This window comes from Raphanus sativus, chromosome 3, assembly GCF_000801105.2.
Source record: "Raphanus sativus cultivar WK10039 chromosome 3, ASM80110v3, whole genome shotgun sequence".
Classification (NCBI taxonomy): domain Eukaryota; kingdom Viridiplantae; phylum Streptophyta; class Magnoliopsida; order Brassicales; family Brassicaceae; genus Raphanus; species Raphanus sativus.
The window spans coordinates 3,451,889-3,471,473 of record NC_079513.1 but is presented as its reverse complement, the minus strand read 5'-3'; the positions used below and the strand labels follow the sequence as shown (position 1 = coordinate 3,471,473).

At 31.1% G+C, this 19,585-nt stretch overlaps 1 protein-coding gene and 1 pseudogene across 1 annotated transcript; both read right to left on the bottom strand.

Moving 5' to 3' along the window:
* Positions 1-689: 689 nt before the first annotated feature.
* On the bottom strand, positions 690-2,034 carry LOC108846818 (F-box protein At4g00893-like; annotated as a pseudogene).
* Positions 2,035-2,611: 577 nt separating this feature from the next.
* LOC108846817 (F-box protein At4g00893-like) lies at positions 2,612-4,325 on the bottom strand. Its single transcript, XM_018620019.2, has 3 exons — positions 4,159-4,325; positions 2,867-3,913; positions 2,612-2,743 (listed from the first exon to the last, which is right to left on the bottom strand). Exons 1-3 carry the CDS (start codon positions 4,245-4,247, stop codon positions 2,668-2,670), a joined length of 1,212 nt encoding a protein of 403 aa, XP_018475521.2. The 5' UTR covers positions 4,248-4,325; the 3' UTR covers positions 2,612-2,667.
* Between the last annotated feature and the right edge of the window lie 15,260 nt (positions 4,326-19,585).

The following is a 19,585-nucleotide window of genomic DNA, read 5'->3' as shown; positions in this document are numbered from 1 at the left end:
TGATCAGCTCTGATATCTGTATTAGCATTTAACTTTGCTACAGAGATCGCATATAACCAGAAAGAAGTCAGAATCTCAGATATTCTGTGAAAGGAAATTATCTTGTAGACATTTACCACCAGAGAGTACAAATAGAAGGTAAGTAGAGATTAGGTTATCATAGAAAGGATTGAAGAACCCTAATATCCAAGTACTAGAACCTAATTGGCAAAAAAAGGAACCTAACTGTCAGCTTGAAGTTAATGAAGATAATTGAACCAAAAAAAAAGGTCATATTTCATAGCTTTTCATTCTTTTCCATTTCGGTGTTTAATTAAAAGTCTATATATTCTGTAGTAGAAACCCCTAGAACACTACACAGCTGTTTACTTAGGGACACATTGCTTCCTTGAATCCATGACTACATAATCAATTCTGAAGTGCGATTGTTTGAACTGCGTTGTATGGAGGAGCATGACCATGTTTGGTGTTCATGATGGGCTTTGTTCTTTCTTTGGGCCCAGTTAATTCCTTATGAAGCTTGTTGTTAGCTTTGACAGCCTTGTCATGAGCCTTAAAATAGTCACCATGTCAAAATAGAGTCTCTGTTTCAGAAGACAGTTCTGTTTGTGGAACCCAAACCTTCATCATAACGTTAACAAGTTTCTTTGAACTTTGTGTGGGTGAACTAGGATGTTAAATGGGCCATCCAACTTAATATGGCTAGCCCAGTTCTTTATCAAGCAAGGAAGAAAAAAAGTATTGGATGAATAGATGACTGCTTTTTTATTTGAATAGATAAAAAAATAATCAACCCAAATAGTCTAAAACATTATCAGGCGGATCGATCCAGACGTACTTTGGAAGAGGAACAAGTTCTAGCCAGCTCAGACTTCCCTTTTGTGGATTGTACCTGATTTTATCAAAAGAGTAGGAAAGACAACGCACGTTACCAAACCTCAAGGAGCAGAGATTGTTCCTCATCCGTGGAAGATTAGTCTTAATCTGAGAGTAATAAGAACTGAAGAAGATTGTGAAGCCATCAAGCTCAGTACCAGACATCTTCTCCCATTGCAAAGAGCCTTGTTTAAACAACAAGGGCTTGTCCTTGCCACAAGTAAGCATAAGAACGAGCTCTCCTTTCTTCTCTGTCAAGAAAGCTTCTCTCATCTTCCACCCACCTTGCAGTCGATGACTGTCATATACATCCTCATGACGAACCCATGTCCTGGTAGATGGGTGAAAGGAATACAAATAGCCTCCACCAATGGTAAAACAATAGAATCGATCACTGAGTAAACGGGTTGAAGAAAAACATGTCCTTTGAGGTAGATGTGTGCATAAGTAACCAGCTGTGTGTTGAGTAGCGCACAGTTGATTTAGCTAGCTCTGGCAGATTCAAAGTGTACAGCTTCGACTGTACCGGATCGAGGAGCTCGAATGAACTGCTACGTTTAGAGAAGCTCAGAAGCCAAGGATGCTTTTCCACCACCCGAACGGATAGTGCAGCTTCACACCATGATTTGCAAGAAGCTGATGCAATGATGTTATCTTTTAACACAAGACGGGACATTATTACTTCCAAAAGACTTGATGGAAGGTCAGAGAAACTAGGTTTCAAAGCCTCTTCTTCGCTCTGAGTTTTGGATCTACAGAACAACAAATGAACTTCAAATTCGTCTCCAAAGTTTGAGACTTTATCATAGAGAAGTTGAAAGTAAACAAAAAGAATAATATATACATTCAAAACAATTGAAAGTCAAACTTGTTAAATACATAAGTAAAATTTTAGTCAAAAAAAAAAACTTGTTAAATACACAACAACTGAATATTAGTCTGTAGAACTGGTTGAGAGTGACGAACCTTTTATGGGGGATGGTGGTTGAAGTCCTAGAAGGTGACGCCATAACCGAAGATCGCGGTGATGTTTGACGTGAAACGGTGGTCGCCATGTGGTGGAGTGATCGCTGAAGATTTTCTAGGGTTTTGTTATGGCTCATATATAGTTAGTCTTTTTAAAACAATTGATTTATAAAGGTAATCTCTTAAAATAGTTTTTTCACCAAAATTTTCTAGAAGTAGGAAACTGACAAAAAAAAGTTTCATTAAAAAGGGACAAGACCATTGTACCATTACTTTATAATAAGATTAAATGTACATAATTATTTAAATAATAAATAAATAATTATTTTTCTTTTATATTTTTGAATAACACGTTTTTGAATTTAATTTTTCTTGTTTCTTTATTTTTATTCAAGTTTCTTGTTCAAAATTTTATTTTAAAATTAGAAAATTCCTATAAAAACTATTTTAAAACATTTTATTTAATTTTTTAGTAATTTTTTTTTAAAATCTTTAACCCCAACCTTCCAAAATTCTATTCCTCATAATTCTAGACTAATTAATAATAGAGATATAAAAATCTATTTATCCTTTAATAAAATCTCTTTTGGTTATTTTTATTATGATAAAAAAGATTTATGATTATCTTAGAAATTTTTCTTGTATGAATATGTAATTACAAGTATACTTATCTTTTTAGGTGTGCTTATGAAATAGTCGTAGCAAAAGAAACTGAAATAAAAAAGTCGGTTATCTTGAAAATCTGCATAAACGCCAACTCAACAAATGGAAGGTTTGTTCGCTAATACCCGCCAGCACCCACATTGCAAGGTTCATATTAGAAACTCAAGCCAATAGTTGAGGAGAATATGTCTGAGTGAGTTGTCTATCTCTATAGACAATTTGTCCACAAACCTCCTCTCTGTTTAAGATGAAATAAGTTATCTGGAAGCATTTTTATAAATTTAATTAGGAATTTCTTAAGCCTATACGTAAATAGAAATTGAAACGAAAAACAAATAAATCTTTCATGCAAAGCTCTCACAAATAGTCTAAAACGTTATTGGGCGGATCGATCCAGAGGCTCTGAGGAGGACAAAGCTCTAACTCGTTGTGCCATTCCATAGACGGATTGTACCTGCTTTTGTCGAACGAGTAGGATACATGCTGGCGATTGTAACCAAACCTTGAGAAACATACACTGTTCCTCATCGATGGGATATTAGTTGTCAACTCAGAGTTATAAAAACTGACAAAGAATGTCAAGCCATCAAGCTCACTAGGACTCATCTTTTTCCAGCTCCAAGAGACAAGTTCATAGACCATTGGCTCCTCATTTACGCTTGTTAACATGAGAAAGAGCTTTCCTTTGGTCTCTGCCAAAAAAAAATCTTTCTTGTACCATTCTTGTGTCAAAGTGGGATCTATATTTGCATGAGGATACGACATCCACGTACGGGAAGATGGGTGAAAGGAAAACAAGCTCTCTGTTCCCACGTTAAAGCCATAAAATCGATCATTGTGATAGACAATCTTGGTCTTCATATAAAGCTGTTGATTGTTAGCAGGGAAGACACTAGCAATCCACTCAGTTGCTCCAGGATGGCAAGTACTGATAGTGACACGGTGCTGCACGTTAAAGTTTAAAGCTACCACAACACAGTTATCCGATGTAGGAGGATAAGAGAATGCAATCTCATTAAAAGGAAAGGCAATGTTAGGCAAACTTATTAGCTCCCGAGAAAAAGGGTTGAAGAAGAAGATGTCCTTTGAGTTGGATCTATGCATAAGTAACCAGCCATCTCTTGAGTAAAACACAGTTGATTTAGCTATCTCCGGCAGTTCTAGAGTGTATGACTTCCACTGGAATGGATCGACGAGTTTAAGGGAGTGGCCACGTCTAGACATGTAAAAAAGCCAAGGATGTTTTTCCACTACACGAACAAAGACTGCAGCATCAAGCCATGACTTGCAAGCAGCAGATGCACGAATGTTATCTTTTAACACAAGACGAGACATTATTATTTCCATAAGACTTGATGGAAGATCAGCAAAACTCGGTTTCAGTGCCTCTTCGCTCTTAATTTTTGGTCTACAAAATAAAATACAATTCAGATTATATAAAAGTTTGTGACTTTATCAAACTCGTCTCAAAGTGGAAGCTGTAATATACTTCAAGGTCATAAACTACAACGGGAACACAATAAGAAATATACATAAAAACTCTTACTCTTTTTGAAGAACCCTGTGATTATACAAATATGTTGGTTTCATAGGAAAGATTTAAAAAATTAATCACACTCTTCTCCAAAGAAAAAGTTCCTGAGAGTAACGAACCTTTTACTCGAGACAGTGGATGAAGACGGTGAGTGTGACGTCATGGCCGGAGATGGCGGTGGTGTTTGATGGGAAAAAGCTGGTTGCATATTAATCTGTAGAGAATCTAAAATATTAGGGTTTGTTGTGACTTCAGATGTCTTAGTTAAGCCCGTGCAGTTATTTTACCAAATATATATACGAACTAGAGTTGCTATTGCAAAATTAAATATTTTTTGTTAATGTTATGAATATATTATTGTGATCGACGCATAACCGGACGAACCGGACGGATCGGACCAGACCAGCCATGACCGTACCAGACCAAGATGACCGTACCAGACCAAGATCAAGCCCGGTCCATGACCAAGCCATGAAGAAGATGGCGACCAGATAAAGATGGAGATTGGCGATCAAGATAAGCAAGGAAGATCTATGTTTATCTATATGTTATATTTACATATTAGTGTTTATTCTTTCTTTGATAGACTAGGATTTGTATTCCTTTATCTTATGAGATTTACATTTATCTCTTTATGTAAAATTGTATATAAAGGGACATTTGGTCCTTGAGAGTAATAACACATAAACATTACTTTCACAACACGTTATCAGCACGAGTCTCTAAACCCTAAGAAAAACTCGTCTGCCACCAAAACCCTAATTTTCGATGAAACTTTAAACTGTTCGTTCTTTCAAACCGTGATGATCAAGACGACGAGCCACATATCAAATCGAAGCTCTCGACGAAAAGAATTCAGCGCCGCAAATCTCACATCGATCTGATCTTCGACGCACCCTCACGCTCTATTTCAATACGCGCCGCCAATAACCCTAAAAATCCTAATTTCGGCGCAACTTAAAATCAATCGATCTCTTCAACCCTGAGGAACTAGACGACGATCCACATATCAAATTGAAGACGAATCCATCAGAGCAAACCTCTCGTCTATCAGGTCTTAGACGCGCCCTCACTCTCATCTACAATACGTGGCGCCGTCTTGGTGTTTGGAACCCTAATCCGAACCAACAAGTTTTTCTAGCCAAATTCAAATCCTGTTGAAAGATAAGTTTATCATACCTCAGTTGTTTGATGATACCTTGTTTAGATTAAGCTGTTCATATAATCTAATACTCCTTGTTTTTGTTTCATGAGCTTAGAGGAGTTAGTGCAAAGAACCCTAAATTGTTCTTGCTTGCATACATCCGATCAACTAAAGCCCTTAAGCTTCCCTGATCCTAGACATCCGCAGCTCCCTGTTCACAACAGAGCCAGCGTCCGTCCGCATGCAAGATAGAGGTTCATCCGACTTTGGTGGTCCGGTTCAACCTTTCAAACTCTGGTATACCGATTAAACTAAGAACATAGTGATTAAACCCTAAAACCTAATTATGGCCTTAAAACCATAAACCCATAGAATTGAATCTAATTCTTTGAGTTGTTTAATCTTTGATGTTCTGAGGTTTTAGATTACTAATTGATTAAGAGATTGATTGAAACTTTTCTGATTGCTAAATTAAAAAGTTTTCTTTTATAGAAAGTTTCCTTTTATAGAAAGTTTCCTTTTATGCTTGCTTTCCTGATTCATTGATCATCTAGAAATTGTTTACTAAGATTGAATCATGAAATTGAATTCCTAAAGGCCTTGAAACCTTGTTTGAATTCTTTAAGGCCTTGAAACCTTAAATCTCCCATCACTTAAAACTTGAAAGATTGATTTAAGGGAAAATTACCAAAACGGAACAAAAATTCAGCATGGTTGTCCCTATAGTATAAAACCATCATTTAATTGTCTCTTTAGTATAATTTTTTTCATAATCCCAAAACTAACCCTTGATTAATCTAATTAAACACATTAAACTAATAGAATTTAAAAAATAATAATTAAAAACGTTTAAAAAGGGAAAATAAAAATAAAAACTTTTAATTTTTTAAATAAAAATAACTTTGTAAAACTTAATAAAAATAAAATTAAAATAAAAATAATTTACAAATTTTTTTAATAAAAAACGTTAAATCAACCTAATAAAAAACAGTTTACAAAGTTTTATTTTTTATAAAAAGTTTAAAATGTATATAAACTTTTTAATTTTATCAAAATTTTTAATAAAAAAAATTGTATTTCCATAAAGTTTGTTTAAACTTTTTATTAAAAACTTTTTGTAACGTTTTATTTTTATTTTATAAAGTGTACAAATTTTATAAAGTTTGTTTAAAGTTTTTATTAAACACATTATACTAAAAGAATTAAAAAAAATTATTTAAAAACTTTTTAAAAAGGGAAAATAAAATAAAATTTTAAAAAACAATTTTAATAAAAATAAACTTTGTAAAAATAAAAATAATTTACAATTTTTTTTAATAAAAATGTTAAATAAACTTATTAAAAACATTTTACAAAGTTTTATTTTTATAGAAAGTTTAAAACGTTTTTAATAAAACTTTAATTAAATAAAAATTTTAAACTTTATAAAAATAAAAATAAAACTTTATAAATTTTTTAATAAAAACTTTAAACTAACTTTATTAAAAAACATTTTACAAAGTTTTTTTTATAAAAAGTTTAAAATGTTTATAACCTTTTTAATTTTATTGAACTTTATGATAAAAATAAAAAAAATTTAAAATGTTTTAATAAAAATAAAATTTGTAAACTTTATAAAAATAAAAATAAAACTATACAAAAAATTGCACCTAACTTCAAAACACCACATGTTGTATAGATATGTATCATATAGAACAAGAGTTTATGAAAGAAAAATCAAAAGAAAAACTATGGAAAAACCATAGATTAATGAAGAAGACAAGGGAAAATCATTTTTTAAAAAAAATTTGACAAGTAAAATCGAAAATAACACATTTTTAGGAGATTTTTAGAATATTTCTTTAACTGAAACTTTCATTAATTTTCGCAAAAATCAGGTAATCTTATCCGTAGAAGGCTTCTTCTAAAAGTTTAGAAGATTGACAAAAATCCAGAACACGCTTTCTACTTTTAGTAGACGTAAGAGTACATTTTAGAAAACACATTCCGCGAAATTTAGAATACTTAATAAAAGTAGAAGATGCATCCGGACGAAAAGTAGATAGCTTTAGGATTAGTAGAATGCGCATTCCAATTATTTAGAAATTTAGTAAATAGTAGAATGTACGTTCTAAAAATAGTAGATGAACGTGTTTATTTTAGAAATCGTTTTCTACTATACCATTTTCCGTAGAATGCACATTCTACCTTTAGTAGAACGTATTTTCAAATTTTTATTTATCAACTTTTTGAAGAAAAAAAAATATCAGCTTGTGTATATAGGTGTTTTATTAATTATTTGTATTTTTATATTTTTTTTTGATTCACAAAAACTATTTATTTCATTAGTTTTCAGAAATACATAGGATAAAAAGGAGAAAAATTGGACAAAAAAGGATTTATACCAAAGGGACAACACCTTGTTTTTTTATTCTCTATTGGCAATTTTCCCTTGATTTAAAGTATTAGAAATATTTACATATTGAATGAGAGTTAGGTTGCTAGATTATTTAATTCTAAAACCTAATAGATATGCAACTAAGCAATAGGATTGAATGCATTTAGATCCTGTTTTGTATATGGCCTTGTAGCCTAATGCATTGCTCACACTTGCGGCCTTGTGCCCTTGATTGATTGAAAGCCGTGTGGCCTAATATCCGAATAGTCATATGACCCGGATTGAATTATGAACCAATCTCTGGGATTGCTGTATCACACCAAAATGGCCGTGTGGCCTTGTTTCCTTATATAGCCGAATGGCATGAGAAACCGTATGCACGGATACTAAATCATTGTTTGATAGGATTCAGATGTCGAGATTCCAACCCTCAGATTATGATGCCCTAGATCTCTTCGGAGATAATTATCTTGATTGGGCTATGAACACTTCAGCCGAATTGAAGTCTAAAGGACTCGGGAAGTGTATCATCTATGGCAATGACACCCTTGAGTGTGAAAGGCGTAGAGCCATTATGATTATGCGAAAATCATCTTGTTGAGGATCTAAGAGACGAGTACAATTACATTAAAGATCCTCAAGATCTCTGGTCAAGTTTGAATTTCAGATTCTACGAGCCATTGTTGCATGAGTCCATGAAAGAATGGACAGCTCTGAGGTTCCAGGATTATGAATCCGTGGATGACTATCATTCTGCTCTTATGAGAATCACCTATAGTCTTAGACTATGTGGTGAAGTGATAACAAACGAGGATATGTTAAACCAAACTCGTGACACATTCCATTCAAAGGAAGTGTTGTTATCACATAAGGCTAAAGGTTTCACCACCTATTACGACCCTTTCTCATATCTATTAGCTACTGAGCAAAAGAAGCAGAAAAGGATAGATAACCTCAACAAACTTGATGAAGTAAGTTATGGAAATATACCATGAGCAACGAGTATGCGAGATGATATCTCCTGAAGCTGATGCAGCTAAAAAGGAAAAAATCCGGGTGGACTCACATGGATAGTGAGATTGGATTATATATTGAATGAAGAATCCATGGGAGCCACGTCCAAAGTGACAGATGGAGTGGCCGGCTTGACCATTGTCTAAAGCCTTAGACATTCTGATTTTATATTTTATGATTTGGTTTTGTTTTCAGTTTGATTTGTCATTTACAAATTCATAGCATTAATAAAAGTAGCTTTTATCTTGATTGATTTTCTTGAAATCTTTTGATTGACAAATGACAAATGAAAACTTGAGGTCAGTGAGTCTTAGACCATGCCTATGGCATTGCCTAAAGGGGCAGGATTTTGATCACCCAAATGAAAGACCCATTGAGTTATAAGACTTGAGAGTGAATGGTTTCCATATTGAACCAATGGGCAAAAGGACAGAAATGTTCCTTCAGAATAAAAAAAAATCGCCAAAGGCATATATATATAAGAGGTCGAGACTATACTCTCCATACTAATCTAGACTATGCCAAGGATCAGTATGATAAAGAACAAGGGCCTAAGTAACCAGATTGGTTGACCAACGAAATTTAAAACACTTTATGGCATGACCGGATTAGCCATCCTGGTCCAAACTTGATGCAAATATAGGTATTGCTAAGGCACAAAGAGTTGTTCCCATAGAATCTCACGTTGTGACACATGTACACAAGGGAAACTCATGAGACTTGATTGTCCCAAGCATTACGAAATGGCAAAATGGTTTAGTGTCTTTATACATCACGAAATTATAGTATGGTCATGACCAGGGGGGGGGGTAGAGGATAAACCCATGATCAATACTACAAGTTCGTTTACTATGGTCTAAAACCATGCTATAAAGGTTCGGCCAAATAAGCTATTTCCCATAAAGGATTGGCCCTGAAAAGTCTATAAGCTTGGAGACATTATGGTTTTACATGTATGAAAGATAAGATGCATCAGGCCATATAAAGTGAGCATAGATATTCCCATCTAAGAATGATAAAGGGTCATGATCCAGACATAGACCATCCTAAGAGATTATGTATAGACCACCACGAACATATGTGCCATCTAGGATGGAACCTCATATAAAGATGAGATAAGATTGGGAATATATGTTGGATAAAGAATATGTCTTTCTCCCACGAATTCAAAGAGACCATGAGCCAAACATGGGTGATAAGATTGTGGCCAAGGTACACGGATTACATACAAGATGAATCCGACTATCCAACATCAAGGAGAAAGAAATAAGCTGGTAAAAGTAAATATAAAAGTGAAAAGAGAAATGGATTGGTATTAACCATCCTTGTCTTGGCAAAGATCCTCGGACAAGATATATATATACTGGATGTCCAAACCCAAGCCAAAGAAAGATAGCCAGACAGACCCGAAAGAAAGAATGACTAAGTCATACCAGCTTAGCACCACGAATAAATGCCCTAGTAGAGACATAATCAAGTTGCTGAAGAGTCTATACAAGATAATCAAGTTGCTGAAGAGTCTATACAAGATAGACCTATATGTTCCATAGATAAGGAACCTCGGATAGAAAGAGATAGGTGCTCATAATGACAGATCTGAGGTCATAAAGGAAACCAGACCAGACATTGAGATAAGGCCGGCCGGCTCTAAGGTACATGTACCATACAATGCGGCTTGGGACGCCAAGTTGCAAAGTATTCAGTGGTCCTGATAAGAATGAAATCTCAATCGATTGTATCATGTATGGACGCGATAGAACGCGATGGAACATCATATAAAGTGTCGACACATACACACACATAAGTGATAAAGATGCATAAGAGAAAGCACTTGAGCATAAGAGATATAAGCGAGGATCACGAACCCACGTGAGAGTACTCATAAAGAAAAGAAATAAAAGGGACGTGGAGTTATAGTAAAGAAAATAAAGATGGGCGTATGGCCATATATATAAGAGAGACGTCATCTAACCAGTGAAGAGATGAGTCTTGTGAGGAAAAAAATCGTGAGCTGTAGAACATAAAAGTATAGACAAGAGGTCGTACATGTTGCTACATAAAGCATTTAATGGAATGGCTTGATCACACAAGGATACTCACAGGGACTAAGGAACAAGTTATAAGGAGATATTCTCCTATGTGGTGGATGTTACTACCCAATATTGAAATTGAAAGATCTGTACATATAAGAAAGATGTAGTAGACATTATATAGATCACTGGATATAAAGGTAATATAGATACCTGAAAGATGAGAAAGAAGTTCTCATAGAACAGTGTCGTTCCCGAGCTGTTCATGGACTATAGTAAATGCAGCTGCATATAAGGCATATAATGCACATATAAGATAAGACTAAGTGATACTTAGTGAATGAGTTCTATAAAGAATGATCAGTCCATATAGTATGAAATAAATTCCTTGTGTTTATACTTAAAGAAAGGGATGATTAGTTCGACTAATTCTTGGATAGGCTATGATAAATATACAATGATCTATAATGGAGATCATAGCCATGAAAGTGTGTTGGGATCTATGATCCAATATACCAAGAATAGAATTTGATATGGTCAAGAGAATAAGAGGATGAATCCATCAGATTCACGACCAAGGATCCATATCAACCAAAGTCATATCCGTCCTAGTTCGACTTTAATCATCTTGGTCCTAGTCCTGCCCGTTCCGATTCGTTCCCTAGATCATGTTCCGACCTAAACCGTCCAAGTGAGAGGAACATCATATTTACCCAAAAGTGGCTTAGTTTTGATGAACATAAAACTATAGCATGATAGACATTCATGAACATATTGCGGACATATACTAAAGAAAGTTCATGAAGAAGTTTGGTCGAATGCTATGAACGGAACACGCAATGGACGATAGTATGATCCGAATAGATCACGGATATACTAAGGCATTCATGGTCGAAATTTATCTAAGAGAGATAACCCATATGATCCGAATGGACCATGAACATCCTGAAAGCATTTATGGTCAAGATCCATCCAAGGTAGATGGATGAATGAAAATGCAAGAGACATTCCCATGTATAGAAAGTCCATATGTTCTGGTCAAGAACTGTAGAACATGTCCGACCATATTTATGAAATGGACGAAATACAAAGAAGTACATATACCTCAAGTTCATTCAGAATAACTATCCAGCAATTGAAAGACATTGCACGGAGGTACAAATCAGGGGGAGTGATACATGTTGTACTCTTTTCCTTTCACCTGATTTTATCCCAATTGGGTTTTACTGGTAAGGTTTTAATGAGGCAACATCAATTTTTGGTAAAGTGTATCCACAAGGTCTGTATGTCTATAATATTTAAGAATGAGTTCATGCGTTGTACTCTTTTTCCTTATCCATGGTTTTGTCCCACTGAGTTTTCCTGGAAAGGTTTTAACGAGGCAACTTAAGAGCATGTTACTGACCCTGAACCGGATGTGTCGATCAAGGGAAAGTGTTATGAATATATTATTGTGATCGACCGATAACTGGACGAACCGGACAGACCGGACCAGACCAGCCATGACCGGACCAGACCAAGATCAAGCCCGGTCCATGACCAGCCCATGAAGAAGATGGCGACCAGATAAAGATGGAGATTGGCGATCAAGACAAGCAAAGAAGATATATGTTTATCTATATGTTATATTTACATATTAGTGTTTATCTTTTCCTTGATAGACTATGATTTGTATTCCCTTATCTTATGGAATTTACATTTATCTCTTTATGTAAACTTGTATATAAAGAGACCTTTGGTCCTTTAAATTAATAACACAGAAATATTACTTTCACAACAGTTAATTACTAGGTGTTTTGCCCGCATTTGCTGGCTTAAAATTTTTCAGAATTTATAAAAATAAAATGCCATTAGAATAAATTTTAAAAATTTATGAATTTTCAAAAACCATTAGCATTAATTATTTTCATGCTTTTGAATTATTAAATACATATTATCCTTTATATGAAATAAAGTTTTTTTATTTTAATAAAATATCTTCATTACATAAAATAAACATGAAAACATTCATATATATGTACATACAAACTATATACAGATATATATATATATATTAAAATATTATGCTGCAAATTACTAATGAAATTCTTTTTTTTTTAATTTATGGGTAATTATATACTATTAACTAATCAAATTATTTATTAAGGGTAATAAGGGGTTTAAACGCTCTAATGTTTATCGTGATAGCAAAAAAAATACTTCACAAATAATATTATAAATATTTTTGAATCTTTTGCCAAATTTTCAAAATTATCACAAGGAGTAATTTTTATTGTCTTAAAATGTTTCTCTTACAAGATAGATGATTTATATTATGTTATGTGAGATGTATATATATATTATAGAGTCGGGTTAATATTAATAAACAAAACATAATATAAACATATATATGATATTGTAATATTACTAAAGTAAATATAATATAAATTTAAATATGATACTCGTTATAATGATTTTAATTATTCTCAAGATAATGATACAGATAAATCACTAAAATTATTTACTAATACTATAATTAAATATAAATTATGACTAAATCTAATTTATGGAAAATATATTAAATCAGCAAAACTAAAATAATATATATTCTTACATAGAGTTGGGTTTTTTTTACAACGAAAGGTTACTATATTACTCAAATACTTACATAGAGTTGGTAATATAGTCGGTTTAAATAATAAAATAGATTCTGCATTGTAGATATTTTTCCTTATGTTAGCACTTATATATTATTATTATGATAAGATAGAGTAAACTATTGTATTTTATAGTTAATCAGTTACGGATAATGAAATAATAAACCAAAGATATCATATCTGGATGCACCAAATATACATCTCTTATATAAATTAATATTTAGTATCAATCTGAACCATATACCAAAAATGAGCCTTTAATAAAAAAAAACACCAAAATAAGAATCAACCAACATATATCCAAAAGTTAAATAATCATAAATAAGATGATATATCCTGAATAAGATGCTATAACATTGTGATCGTCTTAAATCACATGTTTAATTAAAATATAAAAATAAGTAAAATTATTAATTATATTTATTAAATATATGACAAGTAAGCAAAATTACTTAAAACTATGGAAAATATAACAAATAAGCAAAATTACTTAAAATTTTACTTAAAAAAATCAAAATAAGAATCAACCTGCAGATATTAAAAATAATTATAAATAAGATGATATATCCTAAATAAGATGTTATAATATTGTGATTATCTTAAATCACATGTTTAATTAAAATTATTAAAGATAATCAAAACTATTAATTATAATTATTAATCATATAATAAATAAATAAAATTACTTAAAACTATGGAGAACATGCCAAATAAGCAAAATTAACTAAAATCATGGAATACATGACAACTAAGCAAATTTACTTCTCAAATAATAGTATAGATTTATTTGTAAGACTCTAATATATACTGCTTCTTTTTTAAAAAGTCCTCGAAATTAATACTATATAGTTAAGGATAACTATTGCATAAATTATGCAAGATTTGGTTTTTGGGTTTTGGGTTTTGGGTTCACCTTTCTAGATCATGTTCGGGTTGTATTAGTTTAATAACACTTCAAATCAAGCTAAATTTTATAATTGTTTAAGATTCATTTTAGATTCAAACTCATTTCAAATTTGTTTAATAATATTTCAGATTCAAGTATTTATCATATTAAAATAAAGTTAAAATTAAATATTTGAGGTAATTATTTAGGTTTTCTCATAACACAGGTTTTGTTAAGGTAGAAACTAGAAATGTACTACAACTCTTAAGTAAAGAGAAACATAAAAGAACTCAAGCGTCTGCTACTAGGAAAACAGAAACCTCTAAATGAAAAACGCCACTAGGCATTGATAAAAGTCATTTATATTTAAAGTACTTAATTTTAGATTTCACATCAAAATAAAAATGTAGTTGAGTATTTGAGATAATTATTTAGGTTTTGAAAATTTATTTGTACACAAATTTAGATCTTTGGATCGGGTCTTTTTGAATCTTTTGAGTTTTTTGGTATTATATGTTGGTGATAAAGAATCAATTTATATTGAAGATTAAACCAGTGGAGATTGACAATTGAGTTGATGAATGAAGAAGGCACTGGTTTAATGTATGTTAGATCATTACTCATGGTTTACGGTTACTAAAACCGGCTAACAGCTCTAACTAACTATTAGGGACAAAGGTCTCACATCGGGTATTGGAATGGATCCATAGCAATATATAAGATAGATGGGTCACTCCTCTTATCACCAATTGGTTTTAAGTGTGAAGCACATCTAGCTTAACATGGTATCAGAGACCGATCCAAATAATCCAATCCGATCCACATCGATCTGGCCCAAAGTCGGCCCATCGATCCTTGCCCAAACATTCCGAGATTGACGCTCAAAAAGTCATCATCTCGAAGGGGCGTATTAGGGACAAAGGTCCCACATCGGGTATTGGAAGGGATCCTTAGCAATATATAAGATAGATGAATCAATCCTCTTATCACCAATTGGTTTTAAGTGTGAAGCCCATCTAGCATAACACTAACTTGCTTAGTCGTATAAAAGTAGAGCTTGTGTGTTGTACCCGTGTATTGTCATCACTATCATGTGATATTGAGTGTTTCTTACGATCAGAGTGACCAAGTGGACTGCATTACCCGCCCCATAAATGTAACCATATGGATGAACTCTGGGTAAACAAATTATCTATTTGTGCTGTTTTTCTTCCCTTTTCTTCGTTATCGATCTATGATTTTTCGTAGTATGAGTTTAATCTCTTGTTGCTACTCAGAAATCCAGTTCCATGAGAGATAGCGAGTATAAAAGAAGGTTTTGTGTTTGGGTGTATCAATTAATTTGCGATTGAACAATAACAAATGGTATTAGAGCTGTTAAATTAACGGTGAACTAACGGATTGTGGTCAAACGATTTAACGGAAAAGAATAGTTCTCTTTGTGGAAGAAACAAATACTTGCTCATCTCTTAGTGTTGAAACTGAAAGATGTGTCGGAGGAGAAAACATCTATAAAGAAGTAGGTGATTAATAAAGATGAAGATGAGAGAGAGAGAGAGAGAGAGAGAGAGAGAGAGAGAGAGAGAGAGAGAGAGAGAGAGAGAGAGAGAGAGAGAGAGAGAGAGAGAGAGAGAGAGAGAGAGAGAGAGAGAGAGAGAGAGAGAGAGAGAGAGAGAGAGAGAGAGAGAGAGAGAGAGAGAGAGAGAGAGAGAGAGAGAGAGATGTGCACAAACACTGCTTCAACTTGGTCAGCATTTGAAAGGTTGTATCTCCTAAGTATTTACTAAATCAGATTCACTTGCATCATAATTAAAATCTATACATTCAAGATCTTGAAGAAAGAATCTTAAATGATTGATAAAAACATAGATGATTTCTTAGAGATAGTATTGAACTTGTCAAGTGTGAATGTGCATGTCTCTAAGGAAGTTCATGCTCACTTCCAAATCAGTACAACTACTTGAAAGTATTACTCACGTATGGAAGGGAAACTTTATCCCTTGAGGAAGTCACGAGGGATGTAAGATTTAAAAAGCTACAGATTAAGAAGTCAAATTATTCTAATTATGATTCTTTGCAGAGAAATATTTTGCTCATGGAAGACATGATAAAAGAGAGATGATTGTAGGGAAAATTGTCAATAGAGAACAAAAAAACAAGGGTGTTGTCCCCTTGGTATAAATCCATCTCATAGTTGTCTTAATGGTATAAATCTTTTCATAATCCCAAAATTAACATTTCTTTAAGTAATTTAAAATCAAATTAAAACGAAATTAAAAGGTTTATATACATTTATAATGAAAAAACTATATAAAAAGATTTCTAAAAAGCAAAAGAAATGAGTAGAAACATTCTTTTTAACATAGCCAACATTTTATAAAAATTGCTTACAAAGTTTTATTTTTATAAAAGTTTTAAAACGTTAATAAAACTTTAATTAAATAATTTTTTAAAATTTTATAAAAATAAAACTTTACAAAATACTTTTGATAAAAACTTTAAACTAACTTTATAAAAACATTTTACAAAGTTTTATTTTATATAAATTTTAAAATGTTTGTAACCTTTTTAATTTTATCAAACTTTTTAATAAAAATAAAACATTTAAAAATGTTTTTAATAAAAATTTTAATAAAAATAAAATTTGTAAACTTTATTTAAAAAGAAAAAACTTTACAAAAAAATTGTACCTAATTTCAAAACACCAGATGTTGTATAGATATTTATCATAGAGAACAAGAGTTTGTGAAAAAAAAATAAAAAAAAACTATGGAAAAACCATAGATTATTAAAGAAGACAAGGGATAATCATTTTTTAAAAAACTTTGACAAGTAAAATCGAAAATAACACGTTTTAGGAAGTTAGAATATTTTTAGGAGATTTTTAGAATATTTCCTTAGCCGAATTAATTTTCGCAAAAATTAGGTAATCTTATCCGTAGAAGGCGCCTTCTAAAAGTTTAGAACATTGAAAAAAATTCAGAACACACTTTCTACTTTTAGTAGACGGAAGAGTAAACCTTAGAAAACACATTCCGCGAAATTTAGAATATTTAATAAAAGTAGAAGATGCTTCCGGACGAAAAGTAGATAGCTTTAAGATTAGTAGAATGCGCATTCCACATTTTTAGAAAATTAGTAAATAGTAGAATCTACGTTCTAAAAATAGTAGATGATCGTATTTATTTTAGAAATCGCTTTCTACTATACCATTTTCCGTAGAAGGCACTTTCTACCTTTAGTAGAACGTATTTTAAAATTCTTATTTATGAACGCATGTGTATATAGGTGTTTTATTAGTTGTTTATATTTTTAATATTTTTTTTGTTTCACAAAAGTATTTATTTCATTAATTTTCAGAAATACAAAGGGTAAAAAGGAGAAAATTTGGACAAAAAATGATTTATACCAAGGGGACAACACCCTTGTTTTTTTGTTCTCTTTTGGCAATTTTCCCGGGTATAAAACGGAACAAAAATTCAGCATGGTTGTCCCTATAGTATAAAACCATCATTTAATTGTCCCTTTAATATAATTTTTTTCATAATCCCAAAACTAACCCTTGATTAATCTAATTAAACACATTAAACTAATAGAATTTTAAAAAATAATAATTAAAAACGTTTAAAAAGGGAAAATAAAAATAAAAACTTTTAATTTTTAAATAAAAATAACTTTGTAAAACTTAATAAAAATAAAATAAAAATAAAAATAATTTACAAATTTTTTAATAAAAAACATTAAATCAACCTAATAAAAAACAGTTTACAAAGTTTTATTTTTTATAAAAAGTTTAAAATGTATATAAACTTTTTAATTTTATCAAAATTTTTAATAAAAAAAATTGTATTTCCATAAAGTTTGTTTAAACTTTTTATTAAAAACTTTTTGTAACGTTTTATTTTTATTTTTATAAAGTTTACAAATTTTATAAAGTTTGTTTAAAGTTTTTATTAAACACATTATACTAAAAGAGTTAAAAAAATTATTTAAAAACTTTTTAAAAAGGGAAAATAAAATAAAATTTAAAAAAACAATTTTAATAAAAATAAACTTTGTAAAAATAAAAATAATTTACAATTTTTTTAATAAAAACGTTAAATAAACTTATTAAAAACATTTTACAAAGTTTTATTTTTATAGAAAGTTTAAAACGTTTTTAATAAAACTTTAATTAAATAAAAATTTTAAACTTTATAAAAATAAAAATAAAACCTTATAAATTTTTTTAATAAAAACTTTAAACTAACTTTATTAAAAAACATTTTACAAAGTTATTTTTTATAAAAAGTTTAAAATGTTTATAACCTTTTTAATTTTATTGAACTTTATGATAAAAATAAAAAAAAATTTAAAATGTTTTTAATAAAAATAAAATTTGTAAACTTTATAAAAATAAAAATAAAACTATACAAAAAATTGCACCTAATTTCAAAACACCACATGTTGTATAGATATGTATCATATAGAACAAGAGTTTATGAAAGAAAAATCAAAAGAAAAACTATGGAAAAACCATAGATTAATGAAGAAGACAAGGGAAAATCATTTTTTTAAAAAAATTTGACAAGTAAAATCGAAAATAACACATTTTTAGGAAGTTAGAATATTTTTAGGAGATTTTTAGAATATTTCTTTAACTGAAACTTTCATTAATTTTCGCAAAAATCAGGTAATCTTATCCGTAGAAGGCTTCTTCTAAAAGTTTAGAAGATTGACAAAAATCCAGAATACGCTTTCTACTTTTAGTAGACGTAAGAGTACATTTTAGAAAACACATTCCGCGAAATTTAGAATACTTAATAAAAGTAGAAGATGCATCCGGACGAAAAGTAGATAGCTTTAGGATTAGTAGAATGCGCATTCCAATTATTTTGAAGTTTAGTAAATAGTAGATTGTACGTTCTAAAAATAGTAAATGAACGTGTTTATTTTAGAAATCGTTTTCTACTATACCATTTTCCGTAGAATGCACATTCTACCTTTAGTAGAACGTATTTTCAAATTTTTATTTATCAACTTTTTGAAGAAAAAAAATATCAGCTTGTGTATATAGGTGTTTTATTAATTATTTGTATTTTTTTTGATTCACAAAAACTATTTATTTCATTAGTTTCAGAAATACAAAGGATAAAAAGGAAAAAAATTGGACAAAAAAGGATTTATACCAAAGGGACAACACCCTTGTTTTTTTATTCTCTATTGGCAATTTTTCCATTTATTTATTTAGTTACTTGTTTACCATAAGCTTGCGGTTCAAATAGTCATTTATCACCTATGGAGGCAAAGGAATAATCTTGTGCACAACCAGCAATCTGTCCCGGCATCTGTGCTGTTCCGAAGTATTGACAGGGAGTTGAGAAACATAATCTCAGCTAGAAGACTAAGGAAGACTTTTAATTCTCTCATGCAAGTGTGGTTGAGTTAAAGTCTTGTTGGAAAGCTTTGTTTCATCTTGT